Raw genomic sequence first — 26,420 nt, forward strand, 5'->3', positions numbered from 1 at the left:
GTACTAGGGACAACCATCAATATGGTGTCGACACTTCATCACAAATCTATGGTCATCACTTTTTGCCACCACAGCAGTACGATGAGACTTCATACAATATAATTTGACTGCATGTTGCATTTCAGATTTAGTTCGAAACTCCTGGTACAAATATAATGGATCCCCTAAATGCCAGCCGCCGTGGGAGTCATTGTCGCATACAATATCTCTGTCTCATCATTAGGGTGAGCCCAATTAATGAAGGAATAATGTGCGCTTTCGTTCCAAAACGGCTCAATATCAGAACCTACGTCCAAATTCCAGGAGTTTTCCGTCAGTACGATTGATAACACAAATAGGAAATATTCATTTTAAAACTTCAATTTACTATCATACCACTGCTAACAGGGTCAACACGGAGTGGTGGCATCACCTGGGAACTCAAGTTTCCTGAACTAGTGTCAGCGTCAAAATTACCCTCTACGTCCGTATCTGAGGTGTCACCCAGCGGAATAACACTCTCGGGTTCACCATCGTCTTCACTGTTCATATCCTCCTCATGCTCATCCTCATCCTCGTCTATTTCCCTCAGTGTTATCTGACTTAAGACAGGTGCAAGAGCAGATAAACCGACCACTCTGTCTTCTTGACTTTCACTTCTTTCATGCATAGGTGCAGATGAAGATTGACCACAGTCTATTTCAACATATATCTCAATAAAGTTTTGAAATTTTCGGTCCACAATTGCATCTATGACACATTCCACATCTTCATAGTCACATATATCATTACCAATGTAGAATATAACATCCTTACCAACTGTAGACTCTACCCTGACGATCATCCGTTGAACGCACTGGCTGCCTTGTAGCCCCAATTTTTGGTGAATCCTCCCCTTAAGCTCATTGTACGTAGTGCCCCGTTTGATTTTCAACATTTTCGTTTTTCCTTCAAATTGAACACCGTTGGGGCCTTCATAATGCTTTCCATCATAGTAAATCATGGTAACATACATGTTTGGACTTGAGCTCATCTTTCACACGAATTTGGGGGTAGGAATCGGATTTTAGGGTTTTGGGTTCAGATTTAGGGGAAACAAATCAGAAAATAAGGGAAATGACAATGATTTCACAATTACTATGCTTTAGAGATGGTGGGATGAAATGGAAGGGTGATTGGAAGGATCACAACTGACAAACAAGAGAAAAAAGAGTTTTGATTTCAAAAATATTGCAAATGAGACCGAGAGAGGTCTGGATATAGGGTTTTCTGCGATATTTAGTCGACTAAATAATGACCTTAGTCGACTAAATGTGCTCGACATGTAGTCGATCAAGGTGAATATTTAGTCGACTAAAATTTGTGTTTCTTGATTTCTGAATTTTGCCCATTTAGTCGATTAAAAGTGCAACTTGATCGACTAAATGGGGGCAGGATGGTGGATAGTTCTGGGGGAGGGGCAAATTGGTTATTAATTAATTAATGAGGGGCAAAAGGGTCAAAAAGCCTTTATGTTTGTCTCTTAATATATCAATAGACAAAATTAAAAGTAAAATGAAATATCACATATAAATATCAACATTGGCAAATGACAATATTTTTATCCCTAATTACCAAAATAAAAAGTATGAAAATATTAAGGAAAAAATAAAGAAATAAAATAAAAGATATATAAAAATAGGAAAAAAATATCTAATGTTACTTTAAATAACTTTGTCTAATGTTCATTGAAACGACGTCGTTTTGAGGTTAAAAAAAAATAGAATGATAAAGACTATTATAACCCTGAAATAAATTAAAATTACAAAAACACCATGATTTTCGCTCTAAAATGATGTCATTTCGGTGAACATTAGATAAAGTTTTTTTTTTTAGATAAAGTTATCTAAAATAACTTTAGAAAAAATAAACCCATAAAAATATTATAATTAAATGGAAATAACAATTAAAAGTATAAATAAAATAAAATAAAGTGAAAACAAGATTAGGTAATAAAAAATACATAAGAGAGAGAAAATAAATAAATAAATAAGAGAATTAAAATGTAGAGAGAAAAAAAGAATTAAAATAAACCCATATCCATTGTGACATTAATATCCAAAACAGCTTGGCATTCAGGGCACCTTGTTGAAGAATTAAGCTCATTAGTCATCAAACCAATATTTAAAAGAAGCCATTAAAAGCACCTTATATTTCGCCAGATATAACGCTAAAGAGTAAGTGCTTGGAAGTTTCAAATCATCAGTTATGGAGATAGAACTCAAAACCCGTCATCACTAGTAAAGGCAGCTATAACTCTGAATCAAAAGAATCCAAACCCATAATAAATACTTCTTTATAAAATAGATAAGAGAACTGAAGAAACACAAAATACTAAGGGTAAGTTTGGAAGGCTATTTTTTTTTTTTTAAAAAAAAAAACATTTATGACTTGTTTTTTTTAGAACAAAATATTTAAAATTATTTAACGTTTGGATGAATCACATAAACAACTTTTTTAAATAAAAAAATTATTTGGATGCTAAATTAATAATCACTTTATATATATAAAATTACTGGATATGTGATAATGGTGGAGTGAGATTGTGATAAAATTATATTTTTTAAAAAATATTTAAATTTTAACTCCTATTTTTTTAAGAAATATACAATCCTGACTTCTAAAAAAAAAAATTATTTTTATTTTTTTAAAATTCTGTTTTTATAAGTTGTTATCCAAATACATAAAATTTATCAAAAGTTATTTTTTTTTTAAAAAACTCCTCTTAGAAAAAAAAAACATCCAAACGCATACTAAATTAAATTTATAAAACTGCAAATATGTATACTTAAAATGCAAAACTTACATTTAAAATGCAAATATGTACATAATTAAGTCTAAATTTTATAAAAAACAATCTTTAACTCTTTATCTGCACCAGGGGTGTCCGCGGTTTGGATTGGATCGATTTTGAAGTAAAAATTATCCGATCCAATCTTTTCGATTTGATTATTTAATCGTCCATTCGACTTGGATTTTTTTTTTAAAATTCGATCCAATACAATCTAATTTATTCGGTTTGGATTGGATCGATTTTTAATTTTTTGAAAAATTTAAGATTTCAGTTATACAAATCACTAGCTATATTAAAATAAAAGTCATTCAAAGTTAAACCATAGAAAAATTCAAGTCATCAAACTGAAACAAGTCTTAAAACTCATGAAGAGTTAAAATAGATTAATAAATAATAAAAAATTAAAACAAAATAGCTTGCTATCAATAAAAATCATTCAAAGTTACAAATCAAAGAAAAATTTAATTCTTCAAATTAAAACAAGTCTTAGAACGCGTGACGAGTTAAAATAGATTAATAGAGAATTAAAAACTAAAATAAAATAGTTTGCTATCAATAACATCAAAGATTCTAAGTCTACAAAACAACAAGATTACAAGTCATTTTTTTCTAAAATAATAAATATATAATACATTGCATCAATTTGGATTGAATCGATTTTCATCAATCAAACGAAAAACCAATTCAATCCAATTAAAACATGCAAGTTTTTGTTCGGTTCTCAGTTAATTTGATTATCAATTTTTTTGGTTCGATTACAATAATTTGAATCGATTTGGATCGGTTGATGAACATACCTAATCTGCACAACTTACATTTAAACTCAAAATCAAAGACTGAAATCTCAAATCCAATAATAAACCCGATTTTATAAAAAAGTAATAATAATAATAATAAAAACAGAAAGATACAAGAGAGCCTTAACGCTTAAGCTGTATTTGCAATTACAAAACCGCCTCCAAAAGATAGTCATGCCGAAGTCCCGGTCGTGAAATTACTAAAATGGCCTCATCCACGTAAGAATACGTTTTGGCGGGAAATACCCGTAGGGCATAACAAGTGGCGCCAAAACTTAATAACTTTTAATTTTTTTTTTAATAAAAGCATATTTTAATGTTGCTATTAATATAAAAAATGAAGAAAAAGGTACACACACAACAACAGAATAACGCAACGCAACGCCGTTTCAACCTATCAAGAGAAAGAAGACACTAGCTTCTTGTTCTTCTTATTGTTCCTGAAAATCGACCTAGGGTTTGTCGATTTTTTATAGCTATATAGCATTTCCTCGTCGATTTCACTGCAATTCGTCGACCTTTCCGCGCGAAATCTTGTTCCTTTTCGGGTGATCTGCATCGATTAGGTTTTTTTGCATTGGTCCTCCTGCTCCGTCCAACATGGAAGATGGCAAGCCTTCAGCTGTCCCGGTCGATAACGGCGACCAAGCTGAGTCTCGATTCGCCGAGTTTTGCAAGGTTCTTGCTTTTCCTCTTGTTTTGTATTTCGTGTTCTGAGCTACTGAATTTTTCATTTTATGAAATTTTCTATGTTTTATGTTATAATCGTATGTATAGCCTGAAAATGGTGGTTTAAATGCGTAAAGTTAAGATCTTTAAGTTTTATAGTTAGTGGCACGAAGATTGAAAGAAACCAAATGAAATGTGTTATTTTTGTACATATATGTTACTTTATGTCTATAGAGCACTTCGCGAGGTTAGTTTCCATTTTTGAGAGAAGATACAACTGAAAATATTTTACTGACCAATCAGTTAATCTGAGGGTGAGAGCAGCTCTAAGGTTGCTCTTTGTGTCCAGAAGTTCAAGGGTTCAAGTATGGGTAATAGCCTCTTTATAGAAACGCAAGGGTAAGGCTATGTAAAATTGATACTTATCTTTATCCTTGCAAGTCGGGTAGCCTCGTGTACCGGTTTTGCCCCTCTATCAATTTTGCCCCTTTAATCTGTACAGAAAGATAGGAAGGTACGGAAAATAGAGGGACATGGTTACAAAACTATTTATTCGTCAACTGTGATCTTACACTTGCTGATGCATGGCACAGGATCAATTTTAGTTTAGGTTTTTTTTATACTGGGGCAAGGCTAGATTTCTTTTTATTGTAGATGGTGGACATGAACATGGATAATGAGCAAGGCATGAAGTAAACTCTGAGAGCAAGGAATCTGCCAAACCTGCTGATTTATTATTTTAGAGGAAAGGAACATGCTAATACCGACAAATATTTAACGAATTTTTCCCACTAAATGATCTGTTGATTAGTGACAACACGACACTCTGTTTAACGGTCTTTTGCTGTATTTGACAAGTTGAGTGGCCCATCATTTGCATTTAATGGAGATATAGGATGTCACTTTGGAAGAAAGATTTTGTGTTACTCCCTGTTCTTGTGACATCAGTTACTTATGCATGATTGATTTGTACCAGAAAGTGTGTTTGTATATATGTGCGGGGTACGCATATGGAGTGACGACAAATTTTTTGAAAATAAAGAGAGAGGAGGTCACGACACACTGTCTGGGAGTAACTGCAATGGCAGGGTTGGCCGGATGAGCCTCCACACGTGATGGACTTGAAACTGCCAGGGATCGGCTGTGCCTGAGGAGTACGGTTATGTGAGGATATATCATATAGAAATATAAAACAAACAGTGAAGTGTGAAAATCATAATATAAATACAATTTTTATAACCCTTTAACTCAAGTAAGCAAAAATATTTAAAGAAGGCACAGATTTTGAAGGGAGTAAAGTAGCAGTTTGTTTCATTTATTAACAAACCAAATAACTTTGCAACAAAATTTGGTGTTATGCATGGACTGATTTGTACTTTGGAGATAGGTGAGTATTGGGTATGTAACCATGCATACCCAATAAGTACTGAATGGAATACATACCCGGTACAGGTATGGCAACTATTAGGGAGTATATAATTAAATTAGACGTTAGACATTTAAATCAGAGAAATGTCCATATATAGTTTTAGTTTGCATTTAGGCAGATTTACTGAGGTTTAAATTGAGATTCTTTAGCTGTTAAATTCTACATTGATGTGTTTTTCTTTTTTTGTTGACAGAATGGGCTAGCATTGGAAGAGAAAAGCTGTAAAGAAGCAATTAATCTGTTTGGAGAAACCAAGCATCTTCTACTGACAAATATTTCGGCAATGGGGAATGGAACGGTACATATGAACGCTATTCTTTTGTGCAAAATATAACTTCTAGTAAAGTTTTTTATTTGAAATCATGAGGTTGTGTAATTCTTTTCCAGTCTGAAGAAGCAGAGCGGTATTGGTTTGCTTTTATTTTATACTCTGTAAAGAGATTGACTCAGAAAGTTGAGGAGAGTGAGAATGAAGAGACTGAGAGCACTGGGCTTACCTTGTGCCGTATATTGAGGGCAGCTAAGCTTAAGTATTTAACTGACTTTTTATTTTTTTCTAGTTTTTAAGTTTGTATTTTGTTCTATTATTCACTGTCAACATTTATCTTGCATTCAACAGCATTGGAGATTTTTTTAAAGAACTTCCTCAGTTTGTTGTTAAGGCTGGTCCTATTTTAAGTAATCTATATGGCACAGATTGGGAAAGCAGGCTTGAGGTATTGACTAAGCAGAGAACCATGATTACATTTTTGCAAAGTTTATGTTTCATGTGTGCATGGGTGGTGGTTTCTCTCTTTCCCTCTTAAATCATTAGAAACAGTTTTCTATTAAGCCATTCTTTATGCTGCTATTTCTATACCAGGCAAAGGAGATGCACGCCAATGCTATTCACTTGAAGATTCTTAGCAAGTGAGTAGCCCACTATTTATGTCCATTTTTTGATTAATGTCTTAAATGACAGATGAATTATTCATTAATTTGTGGCATCGTTGAGATTTCTCTTCACTATGTATATCACATAATTTTGTCTTTAGTATTATACAGTCTTACCCTCTTATGATATTAAACTAATATAACTTTATATTTTTCCTTAGGATGTGTACTTAAATTACCAAAAGATTAAGTCTGTGTTTGGATTAGCATATTTCGTGTTAAAAAAAATTCTTATAATGAGAATGCTCAAGACAGTTTTTCAATTAAAAGCTACTTTTCTGTAATAATTAAGCAAAACCTAAAATGTGCTATTCTAGGAAGTATTATTTTCCCTAGACAGTTGCATGGTCCCATGAATCCTCCAGCTTTTAGATTTTCTGAATGGTGCCCTATCTCACAACCTAAATCACACATTCTGTTCTTAGGGTAGTTGTTGAAGATTGTTGGTAGTGAAGTTCACACTGCCTAATGTGTCTATTAATTTGCTGGTATTTCATTTTATTAATGTCATGACTGAAAGGTCATGGGTTCGAATCCAGGAAACAGCCTCTTTGCAATTATGCAAGGGTAAGGCTGCGTACAAGGATTTCCTCCACTCTACACTCGCTAGTTGGGTTTAACGGGGAGTGGTTTTTTTTGGTTTAATATCATGGTAGTATCTTCAATGAGATGTATTTTATCACAAAAAAGACTTACTTGAGATATAATGCTTTGATGGAGGATGATAATGTGTGTATAATAGAGGTTGTTCACTTAAGCTGGTACAAACAATATGAGGTGGTAATGGACTAGTCAAAATGTGAAATGTATGACGACTAAGATTTTTTAGTTAGCCTATCAAAGACCTAATGCTTTATTTGGAATAACAACCATGGTCCAATATTTCATACTATTGTTCATTTTTTAACGATCCAGGAAAGAGGATGCATGACGGTATCTTTTAGTTATCTCTCAGACTTTGCGTTCCTTAATGCAAAGAATTCCTGGTTTTTCTGTATAAGGTTGTTTGCTTTGATTATCGTGTACAGTGCAGCTTGCCTACATGAGATGACATGACACCTTATAAGTTTGATTGTGCCAGGTACTATAAACGTGTATTTGAAGAGTTCTTCGTGGCAACTGATGCAAATGTTGAAAAAAGCTCATCTGTCACTGCTCATGCATCTGAATACCATCGCTTTGGATGGTTACTTTTTTTGGCACTTCGTGTACATGCTTTCAGCCGCTTCAAAGACTTGGTGACTTGCACAAATGGTTTAATTTCGATCTTGGTGAGATTCTTATAACACTCTTTTCCTTTATTGGCGTTTCCATGTAGATGTTTCATATCTTTTTCTTTTGAACATAGAATAGTCTGAAGAGAATGGTTGGAAGTTTGGACACTTGAAAATTTTTATTTAATACTTGTTTCAGGACTTTCATTATATGTTTATTTTAAATATATTCAGTTAGTCTATTCTTTTTACTTGTAATATTTGCTCTTTTTTTGGTTTTTTTTTTTGGGGTTGGGGGGGGGGGATGAAGGAAACAGTTTGTTATTTGCTGGGTATATCTGTGATACGATACCATCCTTAAGGGTAAAATTTAGGAAAAGCAATTGGGCTGAGTCAGCAATAAGGCAGTTAGGATGGAATATTTATGAATTGTGCCATTTGATAATTACTAACAAAATGGGGAGAAAATGTGCTAGGCAGCATGGGCAACGTGAAGACTAAGTGATTGTTATAAAAGAAAATGGTGCAGTGAGAATGAAGGAAACAATTTCTTATTTGCTGGGTGTATCTATGATACAATACCACCCTTAAGGGCAATTTAGGAAAAGCAATTGGGCTGAGTCAGCAATAAGGAAGTTAGGATGGAATATTCATGAATTGTGCCATTTGATAATTACTAACAGAATGGGGAGAAAATGTGCTAGGCAGCATGGGCAACGTGAAGACTATGTAGTTGTTACAAAAGAAAGTGGTGCAGTGAGAATGAAGGAAACAATTTCTTATTTGCTGGGTGTATGTGATATGATACCATCCTTAAGGACAATTTAGGAAAAGCAATTGGGCTGAGTCAGCAATAAGGAAGTTAGGATGGAATATTCATGAATTGTGCCTTTTGATAATTACTAGCAGAATGGGGAGAAAATGTGCTAGGCAGTGTGGGCAACGTGAAGACTATGTAGCTGTTATAAAAGAAAGTGGTGCAGTGAGAGGAATCACCTCTGGGAAGTATTGGGATCCTTTTGGGTATTGGGAGAGACCCCTGAGCCTCTCAAATTACTTTGGAATATCTTTGTTTTCTTCTGTTTTCATGTGTTGGCTCTTCATTTCTTGTAATCTGTCTCTGTTTGTTTAACAATCTTTATGTAGCGATACTTTTTTAGGGTTGTTAATGGAAGACTTATACTGTTCTCTTCTTAATTCTCGTATCTTCCTTGGTTGATGCCTATCAATCTGTTACAGGCTATCTTAATTATTCATGTTCCTGCTCGTTTTCGGAATTTCAACATTCATGATTCTTCACGCTTTGGTAAATCCTCTTTGCGTTGTGTTTAAATTATTCTTGTTCTCTTTCATTCTCGCTTTGGTAATCCTCTTCTCCCTTTGACATGCATGCATGCTTAATCTGGTCCACACACAATTCCCTGTTTAGGTGATGGATTTAAAAGTGCATTTGTTCTAATTCCACCAAAATTTATTTCAGTTAAGAAGAGTAACAAAGGTGTGGACCTCCTTGCATCACTCTGCAACATCTATAATACTTCAGAAGATGAGTTGAAGAAAACCATGGAGAAAGCCAATAATTTAATAGCATATATATTGAAGAAGCAGCCCTGTTTGGCATCTGAATGCGAAACTGAAAACCTAGAGAATTTTGATAGAGGTTCGTTTTCCTTGTGTTATTGATTATTTATGCATCAGGGATACATTGTTCTTTAACTGATGTTTATTATTCCTTTCTTTGTAGATGGTTTGATTTTTTTTAAAGATCTGATAGAGGAATCATCTTTGCCACCAAGTTTACATATCTTAGAAAAAGATTATGATTACATGATTCGCAACAAGGGTGAACTGGATGAGAGGTTATTCATTAATGAAGACGACAGCCTGTTAGCTTCAGGAAGCTTGTCTGGAGGTTCTGTTTCAGCAAGTGGTGTAAAGGTATGTTTATTGGAAAAGTGGTCCTAAAATTTAGTTCTACCTTGTGTGTGATAATACCTTAAGTTTATATATTATTGTGCTCTGTAGAGGAAATTTGATTCGATGGCATCACCTGCTAAAACTATTACAAGTCCCCTCTCACCTCACCGTTCTCCTGCATCCCATGCTAATGGCATTCTGGGTGCTGCAAATTCAAAGATGGCAGCCACCCCTGTAAGCACTGCAATGACTACTGCAAAGTGGCTTCGTACTGTCATTTGTCCACTTGCATCATGGCCCTCACAAGAGCTGGAGAGATTCTTGACATCGTGTGACAGGGATGTTACAAGTGATGTGGTGCGCAGAGCGCAGATTATATTGCAGGCTATATTTCCTAGTAGTCCTCTTGGAGAACGATGTGTAACTGGAAGCCTGCAAAGTGCAAACCTCATGGACAATATATGGGCGGAACAACGAAGATTGGAAGCAATGAAGTTATACTTTAGGGTATTGGAAGCAATGTGTAGAGCAGAAGCCCAAGTACTTCATGCAACTAATTTAACCTCGCTTCTAACTAATGAGAGGTTCCATCGGTGTATGCTTGCATGTTCTGCAGAATTAGTCCTGGCAACTCATAAGACTGTTACAATGTTGTTCCCTGCAGTACTGGAGAGGACTGGAATTACGGCTTTTGATCTTAGCAAGGTGATTGAAAGTTTCATCAGACATGAAGAATCCCTCCCAAGAGAATTGAGGCGACATCTGAATTCATTGGAAGAACGACTCTTGGAGAGCATGGTATGGGAAAAGGGTTCCTCGATGTATAATTCTTTGGCAGTTGCTAGACCTGCGCTTTCTGCAGAAATAAACCGTCTTAAACTGCTAGCTGAACCAATGCCATCATTGGATGAAATTGCAATGCATACGAGCTTTTCTTGTGGAGGGCTGCCTCCTGTGCCGTGTTTGCCTAGGATTGAGACTTCACCAAGTAATGGTTCTCTTTTTGATTTTTAAGTCATGTTTTCTCAGTTTTCATATAATTCATAGTTCATCATTCCTTAGAGTTGTTGTCGTGGTATTCTATTACGATGGACAAAATTGTTCCTCCATCTTCCCTACCTACCACTTTCTCAAAGAATAAATATTGGAAATACATATTTTTCAACTTCAGTAACATATCCTATCAATGCATTGATTTTACAGCTCAGAATGGGGATACCAGATCACCAAAGCATTCTGAATATCGAAATGTGTTAATGGAGAGAAATTGTTTTAATTCACCAGCGAAAGATCGGCTTCTTCCCTTCAGCAACCTTAAGTCAAGGCTACCCCCACCTCCTTTGCAGTCAGCATTTGCCAGGTATAACTTGGATGAGTCGAGCAGTAGCTATCAATGTAAATTTGTATTATTTCAACTTTTCACCAGTTTACTGTTGTCTTCTCTTGGTGCTTTACTTTGAATGTTTGTTCCCTGCAGTCCAACTAAACCAAATCCAGGAGGTGGAGGGGAAACATGTGCAGAAACCGGGATCAACATCTTTTTCAGCAAGGTATGTTGTTATATCAACTTAATTGTGAAAAAGGACTTGCAAGCTACATTTAACATAGTTGTTGATAAGGTAACTACTGTGTGTGCAACTGTGTATGTATGTACACCCAATTTGTTCGTGTTATTTTGAAGTCCCAACTTTGTGACCCTTAATGTGATTTCAAGAACTACTAGATGTGTTTATCTTTTATATTGAGGATTGAAGTTGCCTTTTGGAATTGGATTGCTACACCACTCCCATTTGAGCAACTTCATGTGATAGGGCAGCTGTTCTGGTTCATGTGTTTATTTAAGATTTTATGATTTTGTCACTTCACTAAGTCCTTTTAAGTTTTATAGCTTGTTTATTACTGTGTTTCCTAGATCATTAAGTTGGGAGCAGTCAGAATAAGTGGCATGGTTGAAAGGCTACAATTATCTGCACAAATAAAGGAGAATGTGTTCTGTCTTTTCCAGCGAATCCTAAATCAATGGACATCTCTCTTCTTCAACCGCCATATTGACCAAATCATTTTGTGTTGCTTCTATGGAGTTGCGAAGGTTTCTCTTTAGTTTTAGAAACTTAAAAGAGTGTACTGTGTTCTTCTGTTATTACCTTTTTCTCATTCTATTCTGTTCTGCAGATTTCACAACTGAACCTAACTTTCAGGGAGATCATATACAACTATAGAAAGCAACCGCAATGCAAACCACAAGTTTTCCGTAGTGTATTTGTTGATTGGTCATTGTCACGGCGTAATGGGGTATGTAACCAAGGGTCCAAATTTAATACTAAACTTTTCTGAGAGTTTTGATCTCTTATAAATGATCTGAATGAAAACAGAGAACAGGACAGGAACATGTTGATATCATTACATTTTACAATGAAATATTCATTCCTTCTGTAAAGCCGCTGCTTGTTGAACTTGGCCCTGGTGGAACAACTATGAAAAGGGACCAGATACCTGAAGTTAATAATAAAAGTGACGGTACTTGCTTATTTGCTAAGTTATTTTGTATACCTGACTCCCATTGCTATGCCTGTTTTGCAATCCATTGACTTGCATGTTTTTCTCTTTTAAGGCCATTTAGCACAATGTCCCGGGTCTCCTAAAATATCACCTTTCCCAAGCCTACCTGATATGTCTCCAAAAAAGGTGTCTGCCACACACAATGTATATGTCTCTCCATTACGATCATCTAAGGTACTAGTGTATTTGTTTGTCTTTCTTCTTTGGACTATTTTATTTCCCATTTTCTATTACTAGTTAGTGCATAGCAGTCTAATGACATTGTGCTGGAAAAGGAAGAAGCGTGTGAGGACTATAATTGTTGTGCAGTTAATGGAATGTTATTAAATTATTATTGCAAAGTTCGTGTTCATTTTTTTTTCACAGATGACCATATTTTGTAATTTGCAAACTGATGTGATTTTTTCATCTAGAAAACTATTGCTAAGGGAACAATATCTTTTTCTTGGAGGATTAAAGCACTGTAATGGATGCTTGCTGATATGAAACCTATCTTTATTAAGGATCTTTGTCAAAATTACATGATGCTGTAACAATATATTTAACTTTTGGCATTGATTCTGCCACTCCTATAGAAACCTGGTTCAAGTTACATGTACAATTTCGAACCCTTGTCCCACTTAATGAACTCCAACCTACAACAGCATATATTTCTGGCTTGGTCCATAGCATTTTCCCTATGTTGTAGAAATCAAGGATCTGTAACTCTTATGTGAGTTTTAATTAGCTCATGAAATGCTTGATACCAGACGGAATATGTGCCAAATCAACTCATTTTTTTTCCATTTATATGCTGAGAATTTTGGGGGATTATCTTTCTAAGAAACACTTGCTACTAGATAGTAGTGGCTTTTTGCTAAGCTACAAGATTGAATAAGCATGAAGTGCAATTATGAAGACAATGAAATTTGAAAACATGATATAGAGCCTGTTAACAGACTGAATGTAATGCTTTTTTACTTGGTCTATGATGTTTGCCTCGCACCCTATATTGTATGGAAAAATAAGTGTATTCATTGGTGATGTGCACAGATGGATGCTCTAATATCACATAGCTCAAAAAGCTATTATGCATGTGTTGGGGAGAGCACTCATGCATATCAGAGCCCTTCAAAAGACCTGACTGCCATCAATAACCGTTTGAATGGGTATGCTTTTCTTTATGTCTTAACTTTTGAAATTTATTTATATTACCAAAAATGTGATGTCCTTATTTTGTCTGGTTCTATTTAGTAACCGGAAGGTTAGAGGTTCCCTCAATTTTGATGAAGTTGATGCGGGCTTGGTTAGTGACACTATGGTTGCAAACAGCCTCTATCTGCCGAATGGAAGTTGTGCATCATCTTCAGGTGCACCATTGAAGTCTGAGCAACCTGACTCTTAAGAGTTCTTCAATGTGTGTAAATTCTGCTTCTCTCCTTTCTAACTATGCTGGTTTATGAGGCGGGGGGTATTGTATGAGCGTTGATAATGTAGAATGCCGCCACTACCCTCTTGTACTTTTGTTTATGTTAGGTATTTAATGGAAAATGTAAGTCCCTAACTAGCTAATCAATAAAACTGTTTAAGTTTCTTTTTATAGTTTTAGCTAAATATGTCATAACTATGTGTTGCCTTGCAAACAGTTATGCAAGTAAGCGCGCAAGTATACGCGACAACAAGTAATATAGGGCTTTTGTGAGTCCCAATTATCGTTCCCACAAGGATCTTTGACGTTTTTTACTTTGAAAAAAAATTGTAATTGCTAATCAGAACAAAAATAAAATAAAATAAAATCAAATTAAATTACTGTTATTCTAAGCTAAGTGCGAGGAAAATATTTTTGTGGGGATTTTCTTTTTTTAAAATAGAACTTTAGTTGGTGAAAGAGTTTTGAACTACTGACTCGAAAGTTAATTAAATGGAAGCATTGCAATTTTTTTTTTATGATTTTCCTTTAAGTTTTAAAACAGAAAATTAAACTTGTGGTTTAGACGAAAATACAAAATGACAAAAATATTGGTTTTAAAAACAGTGTTTGAAAACAAGTTGGGTGTCAATGTCTCCTTCCCTCATTTGCCATTAGGATGCTTTGACAGAAAATAGACATTGCTTCCAGCGTAACGAAAATAGTAAAATAACCATTGTTTCCCAACAACAGTTTTCTTCCGATAACAATAGATGGCATATCCCTATGTCACTCTTATCACAAGACCTTGAAACACCATTTCTTTAAGTTACATGGGGGTAACTTCATCCCTGGAGCCATATCCATTGAGAGATCTCTCTCTCAACTTTCCATGTGCTTACATTGGGGTCTAATATGGATTATTTCCCAATAATTTCACATCACTAGGAGTAGCCTATGTGTGACCATCACATAATAAACTCAGCATAACAAATACACAGTAAACAAACTGGAAAACAACACTTTAAACTTTAAAACATCAACTAATAACAAATGAGCTCTGGGTACTCTTTCAACCCAACTCTTGGAAGGTTTAGCTCATACCCATAAGGGTTGAGTTACAAAAATCAGCAAACGAAATGAAAATTACAAAGAAAATAAAGTGCAGAAAAATTAAATCACAGCCCGAGTCCTATTCACCATAATAGCCTCGGTACTGTGTTGACAAGTTCTAATCAAAACAAAATAGCATCTACTTACAGTACTAGAAACGTAAAAATAAAACTAAAGAAAAATGGAAAAGAGAAATGAAAAAGAGGAAGAAGCCGCCGACCCCAGAGGAGAGGTCCTTTGCTCCTTTTATATCAACTCCTCTGCATGCATCAGTTATGTGAGCTCATCTGCCTCGTCCACGTGTCTCTTCTCTCATGCTTAGATTACCCAACGAATCTGTACTTTCTCACTCCACAATCGCTCTGCACCTTGCAACAATCCGTAATCGCATAACAACCTCATGCTAAAGATTATGTATTTTCTCCTTTTCTATTTTTTTCAATGAAGTGGCTGGTTGGTTGATCTATATGGGTGAGAATTAGCACACCAAAAGGTTTTGTGGCTCAATGCTTTTACACACTCAGAGACAAGTGAGGTTGGGTGACTCAATAAACCAAAGATTAAGAATGGCTAGGGTTTGGTTGAGCATGATTTGGAGTGAATTTAGTTTATTACGATCACTGCTCTTTCTTTTACTCAGCCTTGATTTTCATTTACATTTCTACCCTTGCATTGGGTAACTGACGTGGGCTGATTTTTGTATGCCATGCTCTATGTGTTGGCTTTTTTTGGACTTGGACTTTTGGGCCTTCAATATTCTACAATAACAACCAAATACAAGTCTCACAACCCAAATTAAATCAAAACACACTAGAAATGAGGCATAAATAGCAGTGAATAATTCTTCTGATAAAGAGTTATCACTATGTTTTCATTTAATCAGTGGGTTCAGTTATTCAGTGGCTGATAAAGTATGAGTAGTATAATTTAAGAGTGAAGAATATAAGTGAAGGGAGAAGTATTTATTCACATCTATTGTAGACCCTCGTGTGCATTGGATCAGCTAAAATATTTGATACAATCTACTCATTAACCCTGAGCTCAAATTTAGTTGTAAAATTGTTGATACTTTTATTTAAAGCATATTACTATGAAGTTGTGAGAGTTATTGAAAGTTTTTGCAAATCATCTACTTGAGTTTATGACAGGAAAATGTATTATAGAGGTCATTTTTTTAAACAAATGGAAAGATATCGAGAAAAGAAAGATTTATACATGATGTTTATAGGTTCTATGGTGGTTCTTGAGAAGAAATTATAAAGACCCTTTTATTTGATGTTCCTGTTGATGTGGGACGCTATTGTACCATCCACCTTAATTTCACTCATTGGTTTTTTGGCAAGCAGAATAAGAGGTAGAGAATGTAGGAGACAAATGAGTTTAATATCCTAGTTCTTTTGAACACCATCAAGTCTTAGCTTAAGCTCTAATAATTCATCTACTCGTGAGATAAGTCTCCATGGAATACAATGCATTAGCTACCAAAAAAATGTCTGTTGAGAATGCAAATGAAATTAGAACAACTTTTGATTGCATTGGAGGCTTTGAAAGTTCATATGCCTCAAATCTCAGATTTTTGCAAAGATTCTTGTTGATCTTGACTTCTGAAGTTTCCCGTATTTTACAAAATGCAGTGAATGACAACTTGAACGTTTTTTTTCTTCTTCCGTAAATGCAAAATACACTGGACACTAGATTCAGAATTAAAATAAATAACAGGCATTCTGAAGTTTAGCTAACATTAAGACTAACCAAAGCACTACACTGTTACCATTTTTATATATCATATGCATTATTTTCTTCTCATTAATTTTTCAAGTTTTTATCTGTTTTTTATATTAAAAATTTTATTTAGTAAATTTTTAAAATATAGTTATTACATACTGATAAAACTCTTCCAAGTTCAAACAGGTAGTGTAAAGGGTTTTATCAGTATGAAATAAAACTAGGGAGATGTTGTACTGTTGACGTTTACCATTTGCGAAGTGGTATTTGCAGAAAACTAGGGAAATGAAACAAAGACTCACAAGATTTAATCCAATTTTTCTAGTGAAATTTTGTCTAACCAAATAATTTTTTTTTTAACTTTCCTACCAAACTCACTTTCCTATCATATTCCTGGTTATTACATTTACCTGGTAAAAAAAAAAAATCTCTACCAAACTCCCCCTTAATGACAAAAAGTTACAAGGTATGGTTCAAGCTTAAAGAAACAGAATTACAATAAAGGAAGAGTCTACAATTACTTGTGAAAATTGTAATGCCGAAAAGGGAAAATTACAGTAAAAGGGAAATGATAGTGTAGAGCAATTAGAGAGGCTCTACTCTCTTCCAAGGTTCCAGTTCTAGCCTAGACTTCCCAATGCTCACTCTCCTCCCCCTTACACCACTTATAACCAACTTCTGCCACCTATGCATTCTGTTGGGGGTCACTTTGGAATCCTTTGCTAATTCAGCAATGGGCCTGGCCCAAATCCTCCTTTTTTATCCCTCTTATACACTTTCATATGCTGGTCCGTATCAATACTCCTTCCCATTTTAAGCACCTTGTCCTCAAGGTGAAAATTGGGAAACTGATTGTTGATAACAGTAAAATTCTCTCATGTATTTTCAAATTATGGGAGATTAAACCACTTGATCAAGACCTCCAAGTTCCCTGTGTTTGAACGAGGCCACTGCAGTAAAGCTTCTAGTGCTACCTTCAACTCCTATTCTTCAGTGAATTATGTAGGTAAGGGTTGAGAATTTGGCCGAGGAGAAATTGCGCTTTTTAATAAGGAAACATGGAATACCGGATGAACTTTGCAATCATCCGGAAGCTGAAGCTTATAAGCTGCATCCCCAACACATTCTAGGATTTTATAGGGTCCATAATAATGAGGACTCAACTTTTCATTCACCCTTCTTGCTATAGTCTTGAGCCTATAAGGCTGTAACTTCAAATACACTAAGTCCCCAACCTGAAATTGCAAATCTCTCTTATGCTGGTTTGCTTGCACTTTCATTTGGTTTTGCGCCAATACAAGATGTTGGTGGAGGTCATTCAAAATTGTATCATGCTCATATAGTAACTGGGAAACAACATCAACAGCTGGAACAAAATGTGTACTTCTGAATATGGTAGGGGGATCATAACCATACACGAGTCATGCCAGTTGCATCCTTATAAGTCGTGTTATACCATAATTTTGCCCAACGAATATATTTAGGCCAGTGCTTGGGTTTTGGGCTGCAAAAACACCTTACGTAAGTCACCAGGAAACGGTTAACCATTTTAGTTTGCCCATTAGTTTGTGGGTGATAAGTTGTAGTATAGTGCCACTTGGTACCAACACTCTTAAACAATTCAAACCAAAATGAACTTAGGAAAACCCTGTCTCTGTCAGACACAATAGTCATTGGAAATCTGTGAAGTCGTACTACCTCCTTGACAAATATTTATGCCACATCTTTTGCTGTATAAGGATTGCTTAAGGGTAAAAAATGTGCATATTTTGTAAGACGATCAACCACTACAAATATTGTATCTAAACCAAATGCCCTTGGCAGCCCCCCAACAAAATCAATGGATACATCAGACCACACACAACCGGGAATAGGAAGAAGTTATAACAGCCTGCTGGAGAAAGGTTCTAGGCTTTATTCTGTTAACAAACACTACAAGCAGCCACATACTCTTTTATTGTCCGCTTCATTCCTTCCCAGTAAATGAGACTAGCAATCCTTTTATGCGTCTGAAATAACCTGAGTGTCCTCCCATGTTCGAATCATGAAATTCCTGAAGCAAGGTGGGTATTAATTTGGAAGCTTTAGATAACACCAATCGATCTTTATAAAACAACCTACCTTCCCTTAAGGTAAATTCTTGATGAGCTGGTGGATTAATAATGAGGTCTTGTATAATGGTTTTAAGTCTGGGATCTTGCTGCACTTCAGCCTCCCACTGATCAAATGCTGGAAGTTGAATCTGAGAAATCACAGCCAATGACATCTACCTTGACAAAGCATCAGCTACCAAGTTCTGTCTTCCTGGGTTATATTGGATTTCAAAGTCAAATCCAAGCAATTTAGAGGTCTATCTTTGATGCTCTTCCCCCCAAATCCTTTGCTCAGTCACAAACTTTAAATTTTTTTTTATCTTTTTTTAATTATAAAATGTCTTCCCATCACGTAGTGCATCCATTTTTGCACTGCAAACACTCTAGCCACTAATTCCTTCTCATATATCGACTTCTCTTGAGCTCGAGGAGAAAATCCTTGACTATCATATGCTAAGGGCCTGTTATCTTGCATAAGAACAACCCCAACACCTCTTCCTGAATCATCTGTAACCACTGTAAATATTTTAGAAAAATCAGGGAGAGCTAGAATTGGCATCGTACTCATCAACTCCTTTAATGTAGTGAAAGAATGTTCAGCTTCCAAATCCCATTTTAACCCGTTCTTCTTCAACAAGTCAGTAATGCTATTTTACCATAATCCTTAACAAATTTTTTGTAATAGCCCGTGAGTCCCAAAAAAGCCCCTTAGCCCCTTGACATCTTTAGGGATGGGCCACTCCACCATAACTTTGATTTTTTGGGGATCAACCTTCACACCATGATCAGAAATAATATGTCCTAAGTATTCCACATACTTCTTTCCATAACTGCATTTTTTTTTATTAGCCAGCAGGACATTCTTTCTCAGTACATCAACGACCTTCCTTATGTGGATAAGGTGCTTTTCGTGGCTTCTACTATATATTAGTATATCATCAAAAAAGACTAAAGCAAACTTCCTCAAAAATAGGCCCAAAACATCATTCATAAGTGCCTGGAACGTAGAGGGTGCATTGGTGAGCCTAAATGGCATCACCAAGTACTCATAATGACCCTCATGTGTCTTGAAAGCAGTCTTGGGAATGTCCTTCTCCCTCATTTTGATTTGGTTGAACCCTGATTTAAGGTCCAACTTGGTATACATTACTGACCCACCTAATTCGTCCAACAATTCCTCTATCACGGGGATTGGAAATTTATTATGTATGATTAATTTATTAAGTGCCTTGTAGTCAATACATACCCACCAACTACCATTTTTTTAACTAATATTACAAGGCTGGAAAATGGACTAGTATTATATCTAATCATGCCATTTTCTAATAATTCAGCGACCAACTTTTCTATATCAAATTTTTGATAATAAGGGTACTTGTAAGGCCTAATGTTTGGTGCTTGGCTTCCCGGTTTGAGGATGATCGCATGATCCGTAGTCCTCTTAGGGGGAAAACCACAAGGTGCTCTGAACAGGTCTTCATACTCAAGTAACAGAGACTCCAGCTCCTTCCAATCAGTGTTCCTACTTCCCTGTTTCTGATTTTCTTCACTAACCCTAAGAAATAACCTTGGCCATCATTTTGTAGAGCCTTAACTATAGATTTCAGTGAAGACACATACCTTGACAAAGAGAGATCTTCCCTTATCATTACCTCGCTTCCACCTTCACCATACCTCAATGTCAGCTCCTTGAAATTGGCTTTTATTTCTCCCAACCCAATCAGCCAATCCAAACCCAACACTACATCAACCCCACCCAACTCAAACAAGTATAAGTCATGCTTAATTGAGTTTCCTTGGACGTTCACCACTACCCCTTGACAAACTCGTTTACAACTCACTTTATGGTCGTCTCCAACCTCCACATGATAGGTAGAAGTTTCCTTTACATGTAAGCCCAATTCACCCACCAATTCCTGTTGGATAAAATTGTTAGAAGCTCCACTATCAATCATAACAACTACCATTTTTCCTTGAATCTCTCCCCATGCTTTTAGCGTTTGGCTTGAAGAGAGCCCTATAAGTCTTTGCATTGATAATTGCAGAGACAACTCACTATCCCTTTCGATTTGTTCTTCTTGATTTGCTTGCAACACTCCTCTTTGTGGGTCGTCCCCCCTCCCCATCCTCTTCTTCGTCGACGACCAACATATGTAGCTGTCCCACTTTACACTTGTGGTTTAGATTCCACTTTTCATCGCATTTAAAACACAAACCCTTCATTTGTCGCTCAGGCCATTCAGCTTGGGACAACCTTCGATTTGTGCTTCCTTGGCTTTCTAGTTGTCGATCCCCAATTACAGTACTAGAATTAGGGATTATTGTTCCCTTATTTGCGTTAGTGTAACACATTGTTTCAGGTGGACTAGGAAGCGGGTTAAAATGACCCGTATTGACATGGGTTCCAATTTTTTTTCCACTTAAGCCCAGACCCATTGATGTGCCTTTGGCATATAGGTATTTCAGAGTAAAAAGAACAAGGATTTGACAGTAATTCAGTGATAAAAAGTATTATTTTTTATGAATACTTGATAATCTCTCTTCAGGCACACTTTCACTCAGATTTTATGTTTTTATAGGAGGAAAGCAGAAAAACAACAGTTTCACGCGATTAGCGTGAGAATAACATGAATTCTACGCTAAGCGCGCCAACAAGAGCATGTCCACTGATGTTTCACGCTAATGGCGCCAAGTTCACGCTAATGGCGCCAACTTCACAATATTAGCGCCAACTTCATGCTAGGCGCGCCAAATTGAAGACATCCACTGCCTCTTCACGCTAATGGCGCCAAGTACAGAAATCTCAACTTATCGCCCGCGCTAATCGCGCGGATTTGGCGCTGATAGCGTGGGCGTCGTGATTCAGTTCCTTGATTTGTGGATTTTGATAAAAACGGAAAGTTAATCAAATAAATCAGAGGATTATGACCTGATTGAGTAGCTGGCTATATAAAGGAAGCAGAAATTCTAAAAGAAAATCATCTTTTGGCAAGGAGAAATTGGAGAGGAAGCTCTCGGTGACTGAAGATTCAAGACTTCTTCTTCTTCCGATTTTACATTTTCATGAACTCTTTCTCATTATTTAAATTGTCAGACATGAATATGTCTGGCTAGTCTTTTATTATTGTGGTAAGGGTCACAACCCTTGATGTGAACCCCTTGTAGTTTGGTTAATTTTTATATTTAATTATTTTAATTGTATTTATTTTATCCTGCTCTTCATCTATAATTCTTCTAGAATTGATCACTCTTTTGGGATTGCGAGGGTTAGGGTTTTCAATAGGAATATTGGGATTCTAGTTCCTGACAAGGGTAAAATAACAGTTCATGTACGCACTAGGGATAGGCTACATGAACTGCAAACGTGGAAAATTCACTGGATTAAAGGATTAACTTGAAAAAAGATTTCTAAGGGATTATGATTCTAATAGGGTTAATAAAGTTAAGATCACTAAGGGATTAAGGCTTAACTAATTAATTAATAGATGGTGAATTGTTTGATCAATTGGGTAATTAAATGTAAACATTAATTAATATTACAAGGTGGGGATCGGAAAGGTGTTGGTGTCCTTTACTGCAATAGCTTTTAAATATTTTTTCTCAATCTTAATCTTTTATTCTCAAGTTTTAAAAAATCATCTTATGAATTGTTCACAAGTTTTGAATAGTTCACAATTTTCACAAGCACAATTACTCTCAAACCAACTTTTATACATCCAATAAGAAAGGAATAGTTAAAATAAATTCGGTGCCTCAATCCTCGTGGGACGATATTCTTACTCATTTTTTATTACTTGGTACGATCGGTGCACTTGCTGATTTTACTTGGCTTTCTAGTTGTCGATCCCCAATTACAGTACTAGAATTAGGGATTATTGTTCCCTTATTTGCGTTAGTGTAACACATTGTTTCAGGTGGACTAGGAAGCGGGTTAAAATGATCCGTATTGACATGGGTTCCCATTTTTTTTCACTTAAGCCCAGACCCATTCGCTGGTTATGGGTAACCCGTAGTCCCCCAACATTATGGGCTCGAGTCGATGGCCCAATTCCCTCATCACTCCAGGAAGCGTTTCGTTTCTCAATCTTCATGGAAAGCTTCACCATCTTTGACAAATGGATCGACGGGTTCATCAACAACTCTTCTCGAATACTGCTCTTCACACCATTCAGCCAAGCTCCTTTGTCCAAATCTTCATCCTCATATCTCAACACCCCTATTACTTTCTCAAATTCCATCCTAAATTTTTCCATGGTACCTATTTGCTTCAAGGTGTATAGAGAACGATAAGGATTGTCAAGAATCTCAGGTTGGAAATGACTGAGAAGCTCTCTACAAAATTGCCTCCATGTCGTGTTTGGAGTGTTCAGATCCCACCAATGGTACCAATGTAATGCCTCTTCATCAAGAACAACCAGAATAGTTGCAAGTTTTTCTGCTTCTTCGACACCATTCACCATAAAATACCTCTTAACCTTGCTTAACCAACCATAAGCATCCTTGCCTGAAAATGTGGGAATCTCGAGTCCGGATGGTTATGATTCAAAGGAGTTCTCCTCCGTTCGAACCTGTCACCGTCCCTTTCATGTTCATGACTACTATGTCTGGATCTTCTACTTCCTGATCTATTGCGATCATTTCTCTCATGCATAGTTTGGGTCATCATATTTAAGCGACACAATATCTCAGCCAGACCCAACTCAGTAGCTTCCAATCGATGAGTTACATCTTCATGTCGCTCTTCATTCCTACGCAGTCCTTCCTCCAAGAATGCTAATCAATGATTCATGTTGCGTGTCAGTACCATCCACAGAGCTCATGGATCAGATCTCTGATACCAATTGATAAAACTCTTTCAAGTTCAAACAATTCAACTCATTGTAAAGCAGAAATTGGAAAATAATGCTCGAATCTTGTATTTCAATGACATAAAGTTACAAGATATGGTTCAAGCTTAAAGAAACATAATTACAATAATGGAAGAGTCTACAATTACTTGTGAAAACTGTAATGCAGAAAAAGGAAAATTACAGTAAAAAGGAAATGATACTGTAGAGCAATTAGAGAGGATTTACTCTCTCCCAAGGTTCCAATTCCAACCTAGACTTCCCAATGCACACTCTCCTCCCACTCATGTAACACCTCGTCTGCAGCCGGTGTATTAACGTACAAATGGTATTAAAAGCGCAGCTTGCAATAATTAATCGTGGAAGCAACACACTGTCTTATATAAATAAACAAGGCTAATCCTTATGGTGGATTAACTTTTTATTTTAATAACAATCCTTATGTAATTGCAACACTAAAATAAATCTGAAATACCTCGTACTCATAAATAACAATTCAAAAGCATCCATCACTCATGGTGCTTCAATACAAATACTCAAGTCAACAAATAAACAGGTCATTTAATAGTGGCATAGACAACTGATAGTCCTCAAGAGTTGAGGCCCATTAAGTGCAAATTGTTCCACAAAACCCATGTTTTGGTTATAAATCACGCCCTTTAACCTTCTTCTTTTCATATAGAGCAACTGTTTTGAATAGTGGACCAGAGCAATGCCGAAAGTGGGAATTAAGGTAGACCTGGAGCAAATTTAACATTATCTTTTTCACATATGACTATTGGGTTAGTTTGCTTTGTTCAGGACACCAAAGGCCCATCAAAAGGAACCACAAAATGAAGAGAGAAGAAGGAGTGTTGCGCAGAAAGGAAAAAGAAGTCTGCTATAGTACAACAGCAGTCAAAAGAAGCAATGGGGAGCTGCCACGTCAGCTAAAGCAGAAGGAGTGGAGGTGCTGCCTCTGCTACAGTACGAAAGCAAAGAAGCTGAGCAATGGGGAGCCGCCACGTCGGCTACAACAGAAGGAGTGGAGGTGACACCCTGAATCCGATACTCCTACTCACAAAGGGAGCCAAAAGCAAGGGGGACCACTTCCATTTAAGGCCAAGCTGGCAAGAAGCAAAGCTACCATTCGAGAGGATTTAGACAAAGCACGACCCTTGATGAAAGGAACAATGGAGATCAAATGAAGAACCCTATAAAAGGAACAAGCAATCCTCATAAAGGGGATCAACACCCATCCTAGGACTGGTTATCTCTTTGTTTTCTTATTTCTTTGTAAAAATGCTCACTAGGAGCTAACTTCCTCTAAGTAGGTGAGGGTTCCATAGAAGTAATCCCTTTTGTCTTAGGATAGCTTTGTAAGGAACACATATTTTATAAATGAATTTTGAGTTGCTCTTTGGTTTAATTTGTTGATTTTGTGAAACCCTTTGGGCTGGCAACCTCATCCCGGGACCACTCGGTTGATGAAACACTGACAAAGGCGTGTGGAGCATTCTCAAAATCCTGGGGTAGTTTAGCCTGAAGAAAGGAGGGATAAACACCTGGAATGGGGAGCACTGCCATGTGAATCCATGCTCTTTTGAGAAGGCAGCATGGTTTCCTTGCATATAACTCCAAGTACTATGGAGTAACGTGGAGAGTAAGGCCTTACCCTCTGCTTACCTATAGCAAAACAAGGGAAAGAGCAAAATCCACTTGTAAAATATGCTACCAGGCAGGGTTAACCAAAGGGATGAAAACATGGAACCCGTAACACCTACTTGATCTTTTTCTTTCTGAAATTAATCTTAACTCAATTCCTATCACAACCTTTTCCTCACGATAACTGAACTGTGTTTTACTAGCTGATGCTCTTACTTTCATTTCGTTGACTGCTCTTAAAGTTACTTCAATTGATGCCATTTTATTCGATGACCATGCTAAGTCATTCACTGCTCTCATCTGGTTTAGAATGGTTAACATTGTTTAACTAGCTGCCCAAAGATTGCTCTTTGTGAAGCTTAGCTGAGAATAGTGATTTCTTTTATTGCTCCATTTTACAAATTAAGTTTCCTTTAGCGTTTCTTACTTCACAACTGCTCCCTGAGGACGATAAATCTGGGGCTATAATACCCTATATTGCTTGACACGTACGCTTGCTTATAGTTGAAGAGGGTTGCTCTTAGTCAGAGTAGATTGCTCCTGTTGGCAATCCTGATTACTACTCTACACTCTTGCTCTCTGAAAGAAATATTCCCAAGCAACTCTCGGTTCGACCAAGCAATTGGCGCCGTTGCCAGGGATCATTTGGCAAGAAAGGGCGTTTTTAAGGAAACATTTTTGCTGTTTAATCGCAGTCTTTTTGTTTTAATAAACCTCCTCCATTTGTATGAGCACAGAACCTACAGAACTTGGACTGGAAATAGTACTTTTTGATCCAGAACCCGAGAGAACCTTCAGAAATAGAAGAAGAGTTCAAAGGTTGAAAAACAGTACAATGGAGGAGGTTGTAAACAATGATAACAATGGAAATCATAATCATGAGCCTGAACAAGGACCGAATGGAGGAAGAGGGCCATCATTGAATGATATGGCTGCTCCCTTCAGAAATGGTCCAGAACGAGGATATGTTCCCCCTCCTCTGAATATCCCGAACTTTGAAATAAAACCTGCAATGTTCCAAATGATTATGAACGCTGGTCAGTTCCATGGACTACCCATGGAAGACCCTCACAGTCATTTGGACAATTTCACTGAGATAATTGACAATTTCAAAGTTCATGGTATTTCGGAAGAAAACATGCGAATGCGGCTTTTTCCATTTTCCTTAGCTGGAAAAGCCAAAGAATGGAGGAGAACATTGCCCCCAAACTCTATCACCAGTTGGGAGCAATTGGCGGAACAGTTTGTTACCCGTTTTTTTTCCCAAGCAAAACAAGCCCA

General features: G+C 36.4%; 1 protein-coding gene across 2 annotated transcripts; it reads left to right on the plus strand.

Annotated features, from left to right (window-relative positions):
* The first annotated feature begins 4,100 nt into the window (after positions 1-4,100).
* Positions 4,101-13,866, plus strand: LOC133317752 (retinoblastoma-related protein 1). 2 transcript variants are annotated; one of them, XM_061519631.1, is made up of 18 exons: positions 4,101-4,287; positions 5,901-6,005; positions 6,095-6,237; positions 6,327-6,423; positions 6,570-6,616; positions 7,722-7,911; positions 9,094-9,160; positions 9,335-9,514; positions 9,599-9,792; positions 9,880-10,759; positions 10,975-11,131; positions 11,249-11,321; positions 11,684-11,860; positions 11,944-12,063; positions 12,144-12,288; positions 12,383-12,504; positions 13,363-13,478; positions 13,564-13,866. In XM_061519631.1, the coding sequence occupies exons 1-18, from the start codon at positions 4,210-4,212 to the stop codon at positions 13,712-13,714; spliced, it is 3,042 nt and encodes a 1,013-aa protein (XP_061375615.1). In that variant the 5' UTR covers positions 4,101-4,209; the 3' UTR covers positions 13,715-13,866. The 2 variants fall into 2 exon arrangements, with proteins under 2 accessions (XP_061375615.1, XP_061375616.1); XM_061519632.1 differs by having other exon boundaries at positions 12,392-12,504.
* Positions 13,867-26,420: the final 12,554 nt, after the last annotated feature.

The sequence above is a fragment of the Gastrolobium bilobum genome, unplaced genomic scaffold, assembly GCF_033153095.1.
Source record: "Gastrolobium bilobum isolate Gb01-03AN ecotype WA unplaced genomic scaffold, APGP_CSIRO_Gbil_v1 utg39394, whole genome shotgun sequence".
Taxonomy (NCBI): domain Eukaryota; kingdom Viridiplantae; phylum Streptophyta; class Magnoliopsida; order Fabales; family Fabaceae; genus Gastrolobium; species Gastrolobium bilobum.

Coding starts and splice junctions, on each gene's coding strand:
- LOC133317752 (XM_061519631.1), top strand. CDS start 4,210: ATGGAAGATGGCAAGCCTTCAGCTGTCCCGGTCGATAACGGCGACCAA. Junction 9,793..9,879: donor TTTCAGCAAGTGGTGTAAAG/GTATGTTTATTG, acceptor TGTGCTCTGTAG/AGGAAATTTGATTCGATGGC. Junction 11,132..11,248: donor TTGCAGTCAGCATTTGCCAG/GTATAACTTGGA, acceptor TGTTCCCTGCAG/TCCAACTAAACCAAATCCAG.